This window comes from Rhopalosiphum maidis, chromosome 2 (assembly GCF_003676215.2).
Source record: "Rhopalosiphum maidis isolate BTI-1 chromosome 2, ASM367621v3, whole genome shotgun sequence".
Lineage (NCBI taxonomy): Eukaryota > Metazoa > Arthropoda > Insecta > Hemiptera > Aphididae > Rhopalosiphum > Rhopalosiphum maidis.
The window spans coordinates 68,606,291-68,627,156 of NC_040878.1; the positions used below are offsets into that span (position 1 = coordinate 68,606,291).

The 20,866-nt window shown below is 27.0% G+C and overlaps 1 protein-coding gene across 1 annotated transcript; it reads right to left on the reverse strand.

The window, feature by feature from the left end:
- Positions 1 to 9,694: 9,694 nt before the first annotated feature.
- Positions 9,695 to 20,305, reverse strand: LOC113554198 (protein amnionless). The gene is made up of 8 exons (XM_026957934.1): positions 20,074 to 20,305; positions 19,390 to 19,656; positions 16,373 to 16,572; positions 14,881 to 15,130; positions 14,184 to 14,414; positions 12,180 to 12,324; positions 10,280 to 10,448; positions 9,695 to 9,969 (listed from the first exon to the last, which is right to left on the reverse strand). Exons 1-8 carry the CDS (start codon positions 20,120 to 20,122, stop codon positions 9,871 to 9,873), a joined length of 1,410 nt encoding a protein of 469 aa, XP_026813735.1. The 5' UTR covers positions 20,123 to 20,305; the 3' UTR covers positions 9,695 to 9,870.
- Positions 20,306 to 20,866: the final 561 nt, after the last annotated feature.

The window sequence follows — 20,866 nt, forward strand, 5'->3', positions numbered from 1 at the left end:
CGGCGGTGGACTGAGGGCGGTCGCGTCGTGCCGCGTCCGTCGTAGTCGTCGCAGGAGTGACCGGCAGCGGGGTGGGGCGGGTCGGCGGCGGCGCGCTCGTTCGGCGATCAATACAACGGCGGCGGCGATGTTAGCGCGCGCCGAGCGTGTGCGTCTATATACCTTTACGTATTGTTATTATTATAGGATAACATTATTTTTCCCGTTTTTCGCGCAACTCTTCCCGCCAATATAATAGTAATAATAATGATCGTCATAGATCGCGCCCCGAACACAATCTGGACTCAGCGCTCCGGACGGACAACAACCGGTAGCCGGCAGAACCTTTTTTTTTTTTTCCCGGTTCACGTCTTAAACCTTTCCTAGAGACGGACGCAATTCGCGTACCTTACGTACCCTATAATACGTATAAATAGTATAATATATTATAATTTATAACTGATCGAGTTGACAAGACGTACTCCGTCAAAGTTGCAGGGCACAGTATATTATTATGGATTATAGACTATATAGTACGATACCGCCGTAGGAGCGTAGGACACACCGGGACATCGTATGTTCATATTGTCATTGATTGTAATCATTGATATTATTTATTTATTCTAACAATTCCTCCGTACTTCGATTGTTGTCGTCTCGTCGTGCGCCGATCCGATTGCGATTCACGAGTTATTTACGAGTGTCGGAGTGTTACGAACACCGCGATAACTATACGTCATACGTGTTATTATAAATAGGCATTAAGCTCGGTAATTTTGTTCGATCTTTATGCGATTCCAGTCAATCGTTATTTTACGATTAAATTTCTTCGCACGTTAAGGTACTATTATAGGCACACCGGTAGCGAATAGCTTTACATAATAGCCTTTAGGAGGTACCTCTACAGTACGTATTACAATGGCGTACGGGTGGTTATGCAAACGACGACATCGCATTTTGTTGTGTGTATATATATAATATATATTACTATGGAAAAACGCTGGAGAAATCGAAAACAATTAAACAAAAAAAAATCACTACTTTTCACATAATCGGGTATTATTATTACATACGCCACGCGTAAGGTGTCCTTCATGCCGATCAATTATTGCCAACAAATACGTGTATAATATAATATCATATTATAGGTAGGTTATGTACAATAAATAATAATAGTGGGGTAAATGCCTATAGCATATATCTCCATACGAATATATTATATATATAATAAATTATTTAGTTTTTATTTTCTCCTCAGCGTATTATTATTTATTAGCCAATAGTCTAGGTACTATGTATACTACGTGTGTGATGATAATATTGCGTCGTTTATTCCATTGCGGTTAACTTAAAATATTACAATAGCCTTATTTGCACGAAAAGCAATCCTGTATTCTATAGAGAGGAATAATATCTTGTTATTTTGTTTTTTAAATATCATTATTTTATTTTACTATATACGATATTTTTTGAAGCATTATGTCTGTTATTATGATTAAAATTGTTTCAAAAGTTTTACACAATCAAATCTATAAATTATAAAATTGATGTGAGTGGTTTGGGAATTCAATTATTTTTATTTCCCAGGGCCAGGAGTATTATGAAAAACCTCAAAAAAAAAAACTGTAAAAAGATTTCAAAATTACAACAAAGTTATGTCAAACAAAATCAGCAACAAAAATTAGCGTGTACCTATGAAAATTAAAATATAAAAATAATTGAATAAGATATTATTAGCCAATAATACTATACCAATAGCATTTAATTTTTGGATTAAGTAATAAATAGTATGAATCGATGATTGCAGAAATGCCATAAGTCAATTATTTAAAACTTTTGGATAATTGATAAAAACTATATAATATAAATAATTTTGAATAAAAATTAATTTAAGAATGAACACTTATTAAAACATATCACATATACTAATTAAACATAATTTTTAAATAAAAAAAATTAATTTGTGTGTTTATTATTAACTTTAAAAGTTTTATGACATATGACGTTTTTCCAATCAATGAAAATATGACAAAAAAAAAATTTTTAACACAGAAAATAACTTAAGTAAGGATAAAAGATTTTTATTATTATACATAATAACAGTATTACATTATAAACATCAAGTAAATTATTGAATTTTTTTATAGTATTACAATATTAAATTACAAATTTTTCATAGTTTTTTTCTCCATAGTTCACCAATTCAAAACTTCATTCCAAAATAAATTGATGATTTTAGAATGATGTAAGATGCTGATTTTTATATTTTTAATTTCATTTGAATTTATCGGTAAAATGTCTTTAATTTTCTTTCGATAATTTAGTATGGTTTGTTCCAAGTAGTATATCAATCAAACATATTCATTGACGCTATTGATATTTTTACTAGTTGTTACTATCCTTTTCTTATAAGCATAGGTAGTAGTAAAAAAACAATATATTATAAAAAGTACTTTTTCCTCCTGTGGAACTGATCTGTTCGAAGACTCAACCGAATTATTACATGTTTTCTTACAATATTTATTCCACCATGATTTAAAATCAAAAATACCTGAGTGTGTTATTAGATAGATTTATATTGTTATTTGTTAATAATATACACTGGGTGTCACCATTAATTTTAAAATATAATTTGTATTTTAAAATCAATAGTGTTACATTTAAAATATGTTTTAAAAATAAAATTTAGTAGGAGTATATTATGGATCAAACGATATTGAAGACGTTTTTACACTCAACGCATAGAAACACATGACTAGTAACTAGTATACGTTTTTACTAATATCTCAATTTCTTAAAATATGTGACTCGTAACGTTTCTGCAATCATTGATTCGTATAATCATTCAAATCATTGTAACAAATATATATATAATAAAATTCTAATAATTCAGGTTTTGTGTATCTATTAATATTAATTTGATAAACCTTCCCATAACATATTATATACAATATATGCGCGATTCACCAAGCATACTATCACCCCAATGTATTGCTTAATGCTTTAATATTAAATGAAATTTATTCAAATTCGGATTTTTAAAATTTTAAAGTAAGTATATTGAGAACCGTATTTCAAATTATTTAGATTTTTATTCCATTCAATGAGTGTAAATATAATAAATGGAATAAAAACTTATTTTTTTAATGAGAACCAACTATTTTTACTGTAAAATGTTGATGTACCTATTAATTATTAAAATTAATTATTTAATCACAATTTGAACGATTAGTTTCTTAGTAATACAAATATATATATATGTATATATAGTAAGGAACTAAAGAATAAGAATAATAATCTTTAAAAATGGTTTTAAAAAATAAAATATACGTAATAATACATTTGTAGTATTTCTTATAATCAAAAAATTTTTACAAATAAATTATAAAATTTTGATGGATTAAATCATAAATAAATAATAAATCATAATCAAAGTTTTCAAAGCTATTGGAAACTATATAAAGTTAAATAATTCGATAACTGCTCGTGCGAATTTCAATTTAGATATATCAATAACGTTTACATTTGGAAAAAGGGTTGTATGCCTTAATACAACAATGTTGTGTAAAACCTAAGCTTATAGTGGTTTATAAAATCTAAGTATTTAAAAATCCAGTCCTTAACTTTATTGATAAGAATTTAAATAAATTCATTATTGAAAAAATAGTGGTAGCAATTATATTCAGTTAATATATACTAATATATACTCTATTTAGTATAAGTATATATTATGATGGCACATAGTACATAAAATACATTATAATATATACTCCCCGTAGAGGTTGAATATAATAATATATACATTATATTGTATATTATATTGCAGAGAACAGTATCCACTCAGTATTACCAATTTTCGTACAATCATATTGATATCATATTGTGTGAATAGAAAAAATAATTTAATATTCTTTACATTCAAATTAAAATGTTTACAATATCATTATTATTTCGTTTTTAAGAAAATATATTAAAATATCTAAACAGAACAAAAAAAGTTATATAATAATAAATTAAGTTTATTTAGATGTAATATTGTCATGTATTATTTATGTTCTCTTATGAAATTAATGGATCTTATGAAAAAAAAAAAACATTAAATATAAAACAATATTTATGTTCATTATAGTATATTATATTATTTTTCTTCAAGGCTTCTTCATTATGTATGACGAATGACATTAAACGTTGTTCCCAAAAATAACATTTAAATGTCCTATAAGGCTTTATAACATTTGATTAATAGTAATAGTAGGTATATAGGCACTAAAAATATTATTCAACAAAAAAATATTTAATACAGGATTATTATTTTAACAATATTATAATATAATAAATACTTTGTATACTCATTATCTTAAATTGTATTATCGGTTTTGAAAATCATTTTTTTTCACATAATTTAAAATATAAATTGATAATCATAAAATGGAACCTGACAGTTACCTGTTGGTTGTCATTTGCACTTGTAAGGTAAATCTATTGACTCTTGATTTATCAAAACTAATGTACAGATATGCATAATACAATGTAGCATGCTGCATGCATAATATCCTATCTATCGCTATTATATACTTCAGATAAGAAGAAAAAAATATTTTTTAGCTTATTGGCTATCGTCCGATCATTAAAATATTAAAAAATGTACTATAGCAAGTTACCGTTTACGATATAGCAGTTTAATTTAATATATATATACAAAAAAATGATGTCTCGGTCGCCATTTTCGTATTTATACATTATACTTTTGATATATATATGGGTATTATTCTACTATTGTAATATAACATTATTAACCGTTATGCAATTTCGCCCCATAGGTATAATGGAAATAAAATCAATTTCAATAATATTATGAATAGGTTTTCGATATAGCGTATAGACTATAGATACTATGTTTATATTATATCTGTAACAGGTTACCAAAAAATTATTACTGCACGACGCACGTTTACGTCACATAAAATAGTAATAGACTACCTAATAGAATATTATATTTTATTCACATTATTTGAATTTACTATAGTAATGAGTAATGACTAATGACATATACCTAATGTAACAATAGAATATTTATATATTTTATTATATTATATTTAACACTATATATACCTATACATCATTAATCATTATTATACAATAGTATATAAACAACTAAGTAGGTAATTCATAATTTATTAATTATATTTATATTTTTAAATGTAATGGTGCAATTAGGAGAGTTTCAAAAACTTAGCTACAAGTATAAAATTAGCCCCTCTTTGACTAATGCAAAAAAAAAATGTTTATAAAATTTTATAAACATGCAAACATTTTTACGTGGTGTGAATAACTACGTTCATTATCATAATTGTTAATACAATATTATTATGACAAACAAATAGAACTAAATTTGGCGCTGGATTCAGGGGCGTATACAAGGGGTGACGTGGGGGTCAGATCCCCCCATTGGATTTTTATTATTTTTTTGTTGTTGCTTACATTATGCAGTATGCACTAAAAAGCAATATTTTGTGATATTGTGATCTATCGAGCTATTGAATTATGAAAATTTTCTCAATACTAAATACCATTATAATTTTATTTTATTTTATTTGTAGCAAAGTAATGTTTATTTAGTCGAAATATTCAATAATGACTATGTTTATACTTTATTATAGCATATCTTATTATTTATAAAGACAATACTTTATATATAATAATATGTATGTATGCTCGACTAAAAGGGCTATGCTTCCACAGTGAGCCTGTGTTTAAAATGTTATCAGATATTATCGTTGTTATTACATTATGAGAAATAACTAATGAGTTCATTATCGCTATGGGTTTAGTTCACCGCGTCTACGTAGTACACTACAGTGTGTATATATATATATATATATATACACTATACGTACTACGTACCTACCATTTATTTATCTGAAATCTAAAAAAAGACACTCACGGGATTATTTAAAATGTGTGAAAATGTAATTGTTACAGGAACGGTTAAATGGACTAAAACTTTTGCCGGTTTATAGAAATATTTAATTACAGCAGAAGTTTTAGACTAATTAACAAAAAATAGAAAACTAGATTTGTTAATTTAATTATTATTTATTTTATTTATACATTTAATGATGTAGCATTTTATAATACAGAAATGTTGACTTTATGGAGTATTGGAGTGAATAATTTACCATATTGTGTTTAATGTGAATTTTGAATCAATTCAAATTATATTCATTCAAATTTCATTGTTCATCATTTGTTCTTATATTTTACTACCAAAGTAAAAAGTTTTGGGAGGGATTTTTCAATTGCACTCCCATTTAGCTTTTTTTTCGATCCTCCCCCCTTTCAGAAATCATGTCTACGCCACTGGCTGGATTCATAATATGTTTATATTTGTATACATTTATCAGTATAAAGTGGTTATAAACATATGGTACTGTTTATAAGATTATATAATAAAATAACTGTAGTGCATAATGATATTTTAGTGGTTACTTAATCGTTACGGTTGTTATTAACCATTTATGATATTTAATTTAATTTATATGACAATTATTAATTAATAAGTTAGAACAAAAGAAGAATTTTCGGTACTGTCAAGTGCCAGTATGTCTCTTGAGAAGAAATATATAGGTATATTAAAAATTTAATTTTTACCTAAATCATTGTATTTATTATATGGTGATTATTGTATTAATGAATTATTATAATAATATAATAATATATTTATATAAATTATTGTAGTTAATTTTTATTAACTACATGTTAATATGTATGTAGAACGATGCGATGTGTATAAATATTTCGTGGTATAAATAGGAAATAATTTAAAATTTATTTAGGTTCCTATGTAAAATATATATAAAATATAATAAATATAGATAAAAGTTTCAAGTTCCAATGAATAATAATGCTCAATTACAATAAAATAATTAAAATTGTAATTTTTTGTTTACATAGTAGATAATACATATTATATATTTAAGATAGATTAATAGATATATAATATCTATTCAAATGTATCTATTGCAAATGTTCGTTGCTTTAAGGTATTTAATCAAAATTTGAGCTTCAAATGTGTGTATACAATTATAATATAACCATTTATTGAAAATTTCATGTATCTACGGTAATTGGTTTTTGAATTACAATAAAATTAGAAAATCAATTTTTTTTAAACCGGTTTTGTGTAAAAACGTACGTTTTTCCTATTTTTTTTCTAAATAATTATTAATAAAAGTAATGAAAACTTTTAATTTTTATCCTTTAAAGTACTAGATAACTTAAACTCACTGTACTACCAAAAAAGTTATAGAAGTAAAAAATTTAAGCATTTTTGCTACATAGATAATAAATCAATTTTAAATATTAATTATAAAATAACATTTGTATTATATATATATATATTATAACATTGTTTATTGCTATACAAAATAAAATAATTTAATCTTATGTGCACTATAATAACTCCCTGCACCACCACAAACTCAGCTTACATATGTTGAGAATTTTTGTTATTTTAATTAATACTTTGTATATTATTGTGTTACTTTTAATTATAAACATTTTTATCTTAAAAAAAGGACTCGATATCACTGTAGTGTAGTTTTAATTTGTCCTAACCCATCAATGATGTACAAAAGATTTCTTATCTGCTACCAATTTTTTAATTTTTTTTTTTAATTTTAACCCAAGATTACAAAAACACCATTATTTCACTTCCAAGTACTTACGATCTTACTATACAGTCAATTTATGTTTGTATTAAAATAGTTTTATTATTCTACGCTATTAAGGGTTAAACGCGCCTTTACTGAATCATATTGTTAGTAATAAATGACACAGATATGATAATAATATAAACATTTTTTATGAATAATGAATGAACTCCGTTTTTGGCAATCAGACTACTTGTACTACATATAATAAATTATATTAAAAAAAATATGATATTAACTAACCTAGCTGTTATTAATTTATTAATATATCCAGATTTAGAACTGAAGACTGAACTGTATATAACACACGTTATATTTTTCTATACTAAACGTATAGGTACTGGGTTTTTTATTTATATTTTATTATATTTTAGATATATGTTAATAGAAATTATTATAGATAATATACAATTTAAAAATCATACCTATATCTATACCTATACCTATTTTAAATTAAATATTTATTCAAAATATCATATAAAATTTAAAATATTACGTAAATACGTCATTAATAATTAGCGAAAATCAAAATGTTTGAGTTTATTTGACGTGAGACGATAATATCGTTTGAAGTATATACATAAAAATATTATGTATTTATTATGTAATTCAATTAATTTACAACTGACAACATTTCACCTGATATTCTACTAACGATTTACGTCACGCACAAAGTGTTTGCCTACTTGAGTTCCTTAATTGTGTAAAAATATTTTATTCTTATGATCGACGATGACGAGTCAGCGCTTTGCGTGTGTATTTAGTTAAAACTTTTAAATTAAGCTGTCGACTAAATAAAATAATTAACCACAATAATAAAGTACGTTTGATACTTTTTGTTTTTCAATTATACGTTTTAGAATCAAGAAAGTAGCGATTGGAATATTTGTTAAGGATCGTAACCTATAACCTAAAGTATGTGTATAATACATGCCATACATCACTACTTATTAAATATATTTTCAAAATTTTATATTGTATTTATTTAATTCTCGCAATTTATGTATATATGTATAATACCATAAAAAAATGTCTAATTCTAACTTTAATATTTTCTAAAATACTACGTCTTGACGATCTACTGCTATAAATATGCAATGTATTATGTATATTACTAATAAACATTGTACATTTGTTGACTCACATAATAAATAATTATTAATTGCATTTGTATTCATTCATTTAACTATTGTTACAAATAAGAAATATTATTTCCTTATTCCCTATAGGTAGTCTAAATATTTGCTTATTTTGAACTAAAACTATGTATTTTAAATACATTATATTGTATGTATTTATATTTTATTATATACAGTTATATAAGTAAATAATATATTATCATGTTAGGCGATTATCAATAAATTTAATTATAATTTAGGTGAAGTAATAAACATCGCTGCATTGGAGCGTTTGTTCATAACCTATATTTCCTAACTACTTTGGTGTTCCGACTTATCATTAATTTGAACGTTGAGTGATGGTGCTATATTATACCAAATTACTCGAATTTGTTCGTGATTTTCGCATTATTTTGCAGAGTTTTCGTATGATATAATATATAAATTATTAATTTTACATGACTTAATCGTCAAAGTTATTGTCGTAGGGGCACAGTGTCAACTTAACTAAATATAGCGTATTGTGGTTGTTGTTACGCTCTCATTATAATTTATCGTTTTTCTATCCATATACTAGAATACTTACGTTGAGTCCCTCGGGGTATCACGTCTCTGCAATATATAGCATTGAAAGTGTAATAAAATATTAAACCATTATGCCACGGGCTATTAAGTTATTACAGGGTAACTTTGTGGACGGTAAAACAAATTAAAAACTGTGAATGTTCAGAGATCTGATAGATATGCGCGTAAACGCATAATTGTTTCGATTTGAATAGGGCCCGCCGGTGTGTAAGATCTATATTATACTTGCGATGAAAATAATAATCATTTTTACACGATTTTAATAAGCAAAAGTTTTATTTAAATAATCACGTACAGCGAAAATGGTCAAAACATAACACGAGTCTAATTCATATTCGATTTGGATGGATTCAATTATTATAAGCATAAATGTTAAAGAATAGAATATTATTATGATTTGTTATACTTATACGGAATATTATTAATAATACTAAACGTACATGCATACATAGGTATTTGGTAGATTCGTAATATGGTTACTTTTGTTCGCAAGTTTCTTTCATTTCAACATCCATAGCTTCACTTTTTGTCGTCGAAACAGATAGATCCGAATACGAATGCATTTTTCTAAACGTCTAAAAACCAAATAAACACGATTGGTAAGCAATAGATATGTGCGATATTGTATGCATTTTTATTACATGATTATTTTATAAAAATATGCTATAATTTAAACGTTTATAAGACGCCGTGGTAAATAATTTTTTTTCGATTTAGTGGTAGAGAGGTGGAGTAATTTTTTTAGTGAACCATTATTATGTGACAGGCTACATATACAAATAGCGTACGAGACGGGACTTAAACAGAGTTAATTCGTATACCAATTAATCGGTTTACAGCAAGCTAAGTATATTATGTTTATGTTATATCGCTTTTGACTGATACCTGTGATTTTTTCATACTCTCCACGGCTCCGTAAGTGGGGTTGTCGAATGAAGTCTTACGTTGCAATCGAACATCTTCGTCGATTAGTTCTACTGCATCGTTGGTATCGTTTTTGAATTTTACAAACACAGCACCAGTACTAGACCTGGAACCCGACAATAGCGATTTCCTGTCCAAAAAAAGACAATTGTTTGCCATTACATTTTACATTGTATTGTATATTATTATATACATACATAATCTACAGGGTGATTATTTTATTGTAAATTTGTAAATCATCAAAAATACAATTTTATTTTTATTTTAAGAACAAATACTAGTAATTATATAGATAAATGTAAAACAGTATATGTTCTTAAAAAGTAATAATCAAAATACTTAACATATTTCTTAAGATATTTCTTGGATCACGATTGAAATTCTTCTATAAATATATACGCTATACATACACGCATGTACACTTTATAAACCATTAAACTGGCCAGCGTTTCTCGACCTTTGTAATTTATATTTTATGACCCAATATTTACCCGATTTTTATAGCGACTTTGTGGCACCAAATCGTTACAAAGCGAGCGGGCAGTATAAGTATGACACAATTCAGTACGTGCACCCACTCGCGACCCACGCACAAAATTCATCGTTCCATGTCTTATTCAAAAGCATATTTCATCGAAATAGCATCATTGCAGATGTGTTTTACAAAAAGACAAAATTATAACAAATTTTAAAATCAATTTAGTTAATATACTGCAGCCATTTATTAGCTATTATATACTGTCTACCTATACTGCAGATAAAAAATATAATTCTTTAAATAGGTACCAAAGTATTACGAACAAACAATTTTCTAAATCAACAGTCTCTAGTATATCGTATATCAATGAATTATGAAATATATTATACGCTATTGATCCAAAATGTCCCTTCACAATGCCCGCTTACTTTTTTTTCGATATTATCGATTATTTTTAAGAAGTTATATATAGGCAATTTTGTAAGTATATACTGTACACATGCGGTTACAGTCACACACTGACACACTAGTAGTAAACAAATGATGATTATTGTGTTGTTGCATGTACTGTATTATTATAATGTAAAATAGATATGGATGCCGATTATCCAATTATAACTAACTGGTGTATGGTCATCCAATATTCGTTGAGAAAAAACATGTACTTATATTTTTTATAAGCCATAGTCATACGTTCATACAACAAAGCTATAAATTTGTTATAAAGTTTACCGAGATAAATCATCTTATTTAAATGATTTCTTATTAATTCTAATAATCAACAATTATCACTGCTTATATTAATTCTTAAAATCGTATACTTTAAATCAAATTAAAGGAGAAGATATAAGTTTCAATTTAAATAATGTAGATAAATATGTTTTTAGATTTACATAATTTAGTATGGTGGATAAATTATATTTATGTTTTAGTGAAAAAGCAGTCAAATATACCCTTATTAATCAGATAGTGTTCTAAATAATCTAAACACTCTCTAATGCATGAAAATACATAATAATATATATAATATTATACACATTGTACACATAATATATATTCGTATCCGGTAGGCACACCATAAAGTCGCCGATAAACCTGAATATATTTAATTTTTTTTTTAATGCCATGATATGACAGAATTATGGCATTTGAAACTAAAAATTAAATGTAGTTAATGAAATATAATAAACATGTTAGCGATTACACAAAAGTTTCACAAAGTTTGAAAGACGCCGACGATGAGCCCGTGAAGTTTTTTAATAGGACGCGCATGGTATTTATTTGTGTTATTCAGACAAACCACGTAGCTGTTTATGGTTTTTCATTAGTTTGACCATTAAAAATCATTATTATTAAAACATATGATATATAATTGTATTTTACCAGTCTTTGTTGTAGTAAAACATAATTGCCAACATGCAGGAAAAGATGACGATGCATGTGGTTAGGGCTATTTGACCGTATGTCATCCCGTCAGCGTCATACGACAGCCCCGAGTTGAACATTTTCACATCCGTCACGCCCCGATCTATAAAAAAATAAATATGCCATCATCAGTGAGTAAACACAAAACACCACTAAAAAATTAGCTCGATCTTGGATTGTGGTTTTTTTCTTAATCTATCGTTAGCAAAATAACACACTTTCATTGTTATATTAACTGTATAGTAGATATATTAATATCTACTAATTATATATACTTACTTAAATTAATAACTATTTCGAAATATTTTTGTCATTTATAAAATATATTATATTCAAATTGCAAAAAATTAATTGTAAAAGCTGTCAAAGATCCTATAAGAGTGGGAAAGTACATTAGTAGTAAATATAATATAATATTAAAATAAAAAATATTTTTTATGGTGTAAAATAATTTTTATTTAAGAGATGGTGGTATTTTAATAACCGTTAAGTTTTAATGTCATAGGAATTTTTGAACACCAGCATCTCAGTTATTGACGTTATATTGTGTAGATATATATTATATATGCAAATTATGTACATAGTTTTTCACCACTTTCGTTCTCGTACAGTGGCGTAGCCAAGGATAGGCTAAAGGGGCTATAGCCCCCCACCCCCATTGGCTGTATTTTTTATATTGTTTTGAAATATTTAAATTTAAATATGGAAATTCTCTTACAAATTTTGATTATTTAAAATAATAAATACGTTTGGTGATTGTAAACTGCGCCCAAATTTTTATCAAGTGTAAAAAGGTGACATATAAACTGCACCAGGGTAAAATGTTAAAAATTAATAGCTATATTTTTGCAAAATTATCTTTAATGTATGCTTAATTCGTTACAGCCATATAATATAATATTATAAATTAAAAAATAAATATAATATTAAAAAATAAAATAATTACAAATATTAGAAATAATAGCATATTGTTGATACATATTCATTAATTGGAGCTTGACCACTATTATATTTATTAATTAAATTTTGTAACTTTTCGTGTTTTTTTTTTTTGTTTTGGAATTTTAATTTTTAGCATTTAAAGGGTTCATTTATACTATTTAGTTTGATATATGTTATGTTTATATTTGAATTTCTTTTAACTTTTCTATGAACATGAAAATATTTGTATGAGTTGCATAAAAGCTAGAATTGATGTGAAAATGAAAAGACTTGCGTGCATTAATGGTTAAAGTTGGTTCTATTAATGCTTGAGCCCATACTTCAGATGGATACTGAGCTTCAAGTTGTTGGGCGCAATTTGCGTTATACCTTTTTAATATAGATAAAATATCGGGCGTAGTTTACAAAGAAAAAAGGTCATCTGGGCGCAGTTATAATCAACGTTAATGTGTTATCAGTATTTTTGTTTTGTTGTTATTTTTGATTTTTAATAACTCAAGTTAAAAGTATTTAGCCCTCCCCCCACCATAAAAAATCCTGGCTACGTCTCTGTTCTCATATACATAATAAGTCCAGCTACGTTAACTTCAAAAGTAACATAACTATATAATTGAATACCCTGCAGATAGTCAATAATTTGATCAAATTTTTAGAAAACGAATTACATTTAATTATATCAAGTTTATCCAAATCAAAAGAATACTATTCAATATCATATTATAATAATATAAAAATTAGAAAAAAAGTAATTGACGTGGATTATAAACATAGTAGTACACCACTCTGCTCTATGTTGTTACATTTACATGTTATATTATTTAAATAAGTATATAAATTATGTCTGATAATTGAATAGTTTTGAAAATTTGACTATGTTTAACCAAATAATTACATTATAGATTCTCGTACCCGAATCATGATTTATTAAAATTCTGATGTTAAAGTTTATAAGTAAAGTATATCTGTATATATGAATATATGATAGTATAATATTATTAATTATTATAAGTAATAACTTACAAGAAGTTAGCAACGAGTGTATGGTGTTAGCTATTTCATTTATTTCGTCCACATATTTTGTATTACTAGCCAATACGACTTGGATTTTTCCGTTCAACAGTTTACTCATGTAGTAAGATAATTGATGTTCTTCAAACGTTGAGTTTAATTTTGCTATGTCCTTTTTAAGTTCTTCGTTGAATTGTTCACTTATAAAATTATTTGGGTTATAATTAATTAAAAAATATGCTCCTGGAATCAAATCAAACAATAATAATTGACAGTTTTTTTTCCAATAACGCTGATAACTAATTAACTACTCTCTACTGCTAAATATAATAGGTATTAAATGATTTTTTTTAAAGATAAACACTATTTTCTCGAAAAGTACTAACATTTTTAAAAATATTTATATAATCTTATATATATTCGTATAATCGTATGTATAAAAATTGGATTTCGAACAAGTACCTACCTAATTAATTAATTATAACTGTTTAAGTGTTTAAACTGTTTAAAGTTAAGATTACACGTTGATTCTTCTTGTATATTTACTTTTAAAATAATCGCTTTGTTTACACACATGTGTATATGTAATGTATGTATAATGTATAACTACATATGTATTACGGTTAAATACAATTCACAACTCAAATCGAATAAATTAATATATCATTAAACCAAGCACAATAATAATATTGTGTATAGAAAATCTTACCACAAGTCCAACAACAATGGCCGATTGGTTTTACTGGACTTATGCAACCCAATTTACTGACACAGCGTTTTGAAGCCACTTTGCATACTTGATCCAAAAGTTGTTGAGTACCGCATTCACATCCTGTATTGTCTTCGCAGAGCGTCGACGTCAATGTAATGGACACATCGTTGTCGGCGGAAGAACTCTTCAGCTCTTGGTCGCCGATGTCCGACAAAAGAAATTCGTTCAATTCATTTTGACCGAATGTCTATAATATTATATTAATCATTATTGATTAATGTACAACAGCAAATGTACCTCAATATCTACGGATTCATGATATCGCAGTTAAAACTTATGGTTTAATATTATTTTAAAACAAACACAGATTGCATTATAACTATTATAGTATTATGATGTACTAATGTAATAGTGCAATACTTAGTATGTCGTATTTATTATTAGAGCGCATACTCGAGTTTTACGTGAATAAATAACATCATTATTACTTACTGCTCTCAGTGAGCATGTATTATATATTATTTACATATATTATAATTTATTACAGGTACCACGAAAAAGATACGATATTTATTTTATTATAATATATTTTCCCAAGGCTCAAGGACCCGGGTTGCCATAACGTTATTTGCGTGCTTGTGGTGAAACGTACTATTTTATAATTATAATTAGATAGTTATTTATAAATCGCTAACCAAACTATATGATCTGCAGAAAATAATATACATTTAGAGGTATAATTTTTGCTCCCATAACAATCACCATAAATAACTAGTTATATGACAATATAAAAAAGTATTCGCTGTTAAACCTTTTAAATATTTTATGTAAGTCTAACTTTGTTTTAATAAAATCTGAATACTGCACTATAAGGTTTAACAATAAACTATTGTTAAATATTATGCCAAACTTTGTATTTTTATATAAGCGCGAGTATAATTTCCATAGAGAATTACGCTTAATCTTAGAGTATAAAATATCATTAATATTATTATTATTATTATTTGTGTGATAATAAATTTAAATACAACAAAAATCATCGCTTTCAATAATCGATTTTTATCAGTGAAACATGACTAATACCATACGTTCACATAATCTTTATAAGAATTCTGATGATTAAATTTATTTATGGATTCACAATAAATTTAATTAATTGACACTAAGTTTTATTCAAAAATATAGTGGTGCAAAAATAATATGAGTTATTATCAATTCACACGGAGACTATACAAGGAGTACAGCTAGTGTGCTATTTATTTTTAAATTTAAATTACTATGAGATATAAAGAAAACCATGTATGGGAAATCGGAAAATAATTTTTAAAATTTCGTTTTTAGATCATTTTACCAATTATGTTAATCCTAATGGTGACACCTCGTATATTCATCTAATCATCGTCATAATTAAATAATATGTTGCAATGTCATAGGAATAACGATGTATAGCACAGAATAATATAGCTAACTGCAGTATACTCGAACTAACTTGATTCCCAAACTTCATTGATCCAATGGTGATAGGAACGTCGGGCACGACTACCGAAAACGAGTGGCCAGGGTTGAACACGACGGTGTCGTGAACGCACGGTATCCGTTCCACGTGGGGCGTTGCTATGTTAATATTTTCATTCGACCAGTTGTCCGGATCCACCCATTCCATCGGGGCGTTTCGTTTGAACATCACAGCTGAAAATATGTAACGATAATGAAGTGACCAGTTAAAAGTACTGTAATTACATAAGATTGGATAGATGTATTTAGTGTTGACCAAGGAGGGAGATGAAAAATAGTTTTGCTACTTCTCCTCCCTACAATTTTATGCATGAAGATGTCATCACAATAAAAAATACACATTTTAATTGCTTAATAATAATATTAAAATATATATAATAATGTTTATGTAATGCATATTTTATTTATAATTAATTATATTAATATACACAACAACTAAACTAAATAATTCGAGTATTAATAAGTACAATTAATATAAAATATCGGACAAAAGCAAACATTTGTTGTAAATTGGGGCATAAACGAGAAACGATGAGACATAGGTATATAATGTTTTAGATTTTACGTTTTTATTATTATTATTATAAACTTTGAAGAAAGAATAAATATGTTATGTCAACATTTTTGTTACTCAAAACTTGTAGCATATATAAAAAAAATGAATTTTGCATAATATTTATGACTTGAGGTTTTGAGCATATTGTATATTATTATATTTATTGGTGCATATTTTTTTTTAATATTCTGGTAATATATTTTTTGTAATACAATAATAGAATCAAAGTATATTTTTTAATATAGCACACTAGCATGGTTTCGGGGAATAATATGTACACACTGTTAGACTACACAGGGGTTTTAGTATTATTTATTTTCGTTTTATTTCTATGAAAATTATTAAAAATAATAACAAATAAATAAATAAAAAAAATAATGTTCATGATAAAATATAATAAAATAAAATAATTTTTTGTTTTTAAATTAAATTGTCATGTAATATTTATTAAACATGGATATTAATATTATTTTATTTTAGTTTATCCTTATTAGGATATTTATAATTTTATCATACAAAACTAATATTCAATATATTTTTTTTTAATGAATATAGTTAGTCTCGCCAAAACAGGACTTCTGGATTATACATATACATTTGTATGGTTATTTTTCTTTAGCTCAGAGTATTTTTGTCGTCTGTTAATTGTCATAAAATATTTATTTTAATAATAATAAATGATAAACGAGTTATCCGACAATTAATTAGATAAAATGGCATGGCATGCATAAATAATCACTAAGTATAAACTATGTTTATGAATGTTGGTTTTAAAATGTTAACGATTAAAATAAATTATTGCATAATGTATGATATAGTTTAGTTCAAACTTTTATGTAATAGATATACCTAGCATAAGTAATTTTCTACCAATTACATTATATAGCGCGATTTACCAACTATGCCCACTTCCTTTTAATATTTCATAATATATTTTAATATATTTATTATAATTTTGATTTTTAAATTTTTCTAATACCTACATCAAAAGCTGAAAAGCTATATTTTATAGTAGTTAGTTTTTTCCACCTAAAAAAATGATCTGTGGCAATGTAATCTTCTTTTTTTAAATTAAAATCCAGTCTTATACTGTAAATTGTCAAACAGATGATTGTTTCGAAAATATTGTTGTGTTTAAATCTAAATTCGGACCAGTTATCTAAATGTTTGATAATATATTTCTTACAAATATATCAGCTTAGAAATTGGAAAAATCAGAGTTTAATTAAATTGATTATTACAAAAAAAGGGCGATGAACATGCATGGTTATAGTATCTCAGAACAATTAGTAAATATATATACATAAATAATATATTTGTTTTTATTAAAGTATTGATAAAAGAATCACAAAATAAATATTTAAAAATACTTATTACTGTAAATAATTGTAATTGATTTTTTTAGTATACAATTTTTTATAACCTTATGAGTTATAGGTTTAGGTAAGTATTGTAAATAGTAGTCATATAATGGAATGTATGTCTGTAAGGGACTGCATTTAATTTGTTATAACCGATATTTAATTATAACCAATAATATACCTGTCAAATTGAATTTCAAAACAATAAATTAAATACATATTATAATATTATGTGAATGCGACAACTATAGGTTATTCAAAAGTTTAAACTAAGTTTAAAATTAAAAAAAATTAACTTAAATAGTCAATTGATTTATTAATTAACTTAACAAATTAACTAATTAGAGTGTCCACTGTAATAACTTAAATTTTTTCTGTTAATCTGGAAAAAATATATTAAGTTAAAATCATGTCGTTAAACTATCTGCTTAATTATTGATAACTATGTTACAACCGTAGTTAAAACAAATTTATTATTATTGTTATTATTATTTTTAATCACGCTTTAATTAATGATTTTAAAATGCATAATCGTTTATAAACTAATACAGCCAGTGGCTTGTGTGTTATAAAAAGGGATTAATAGAATACATATTTAACTAAATATTTAGTTAGTTATTATTAAAAAAAAATTTAAATCACTATACGGATGTGATATAGCGGGTATTTACAAAAACTAACTTCTCTTAAACTGGATTTAGTTCATATTCGTCTCCATATAAATACTTAAATCATTTAGAGTTAGTATATATTATGTATTTTTTGTTAGTTATTAATTTATAACTTGACTTCCTTGTTGTTGACTTAGACCAAAAGTTCAATCTGCGGAAGCCAAAACACCACGCAGTAGTGGTGATGCAGGAAATAAATTAAAATGTATACAAAACGAAAACGTTCATAATAATAAATTTACCGATTTATCATTTTGTACAGTTATTTGGTTCCCGGGTGGCGACTTTTCCGCCGCAACGTATAAATGCAATTTGTGTACACGCGCTACACGGGTTGCGCGAAACGAAAGGGCTGGCACTGCTGTGCACAATAATAATCGTATTAATGTATATTATTACTCACTCTGTCCCATGCAACCACCCATCTCTTGGGACGACGCGGAGATGACGACGCGGGCGTTGGGCTCCAAGATCAGCTGACCATTGACGGGAAACACGATCTCGCACACGTCGACGCCGGCGGCCGGCACCACCACCGGGACCAAGGTGTCCTCCTGGAACACAGCCACGTCCACGGACGAAGGGACATGTCCCGCGTCCCAGTTGCGCGGCGCTTCGAAGTCCACATCGGGCGTCCACCGCTTGGCCACGCCACCATGCACGGCACCGCCTGCAAACGATTTTTGTAGGGAAATTATTTAATAAAAGCAAATATTATCAAATGTTAATCTGTTACGGTCGGAACGTCCTCGTCAAAAAACGGTTTTCGCATATAAGATGTCATTGTGCTTGGCAGTTGGTTATACGCAATAACTCGATGGAGATTTAGTCCAAAAGTATCCAAGAGCGTTTTGACGGTTTCATTTAAACGTATATGGTTTAGTGTTACACCTAACATATTTATTGATAGATTTTAGATTTTTTGTTTGCGAATATTTTATCGATTTATTATTCTCGAGTCCAATTATTATTATAAACAATAATTAAATGATATTTCATGGATCGCGAACTAGACGACATAATAATAATATTGATATAATATGTAAGCCGATTTCCGTTATATGGACCACTTATGCATGGGGCGCACCTGAAAATGACATGAGAGCTGCTACCACGATGATCGCTGTCGACGGCATCTTTTTGTGGGTTACGATCGCAACGGCAGCAACAGAATTAGGGGCTGTAGTAGCAACAGAGACTGCAATATGTATCACTAGCACGTTGACATATTAATTTATTAAAATATTATATACTCTATCGTTGTTTTATTATTTTGGCGCGGGCGCGACACGAATGTTATTGAATCGGACTTGGCCTGCTCGAACGATCTACGAACACTGAACGGCCTATCGTAGATCATTATTATTTTTTTAGCGCGGTCGGTTGTGGGTGTCAATCGCGCTCGCAGCAGTACAAAACGCGATAACTCGCGATGCATTTACGCATCGATATCGCACATAGAGCTCGAACCACTGTTGCCGTATACAGAGTGTTTAACCAATCATGCTCACCCTCGTTTTATTCTTTGACAATGCATTCATTTAAAATTTGATTATTATAATTTTTAGATCGTATTCCCTAACAATTAGATTTCGTTTGAACCATTTAAGGAGTTCAAATTACTACTATTTTTTTTTTTCAAATGAGAATTTCTTGTTTTACATTAAATTTTTAATAGGGTAATTAATTTGAAAATGTTTACGTGTCTAAATAGACATTCAAACAAATAGTTTTTAAATGATTGCACTTAATTTATTAAAAATAATATCTTTTGTCAATGATTTTACAAGAAATATAAAAAGTATGTAAGATTTAATCCTTGAACTTATTGTATTCGGGTAATTTTTACAAATTATTATATAACGCTAATTAGTAACTAC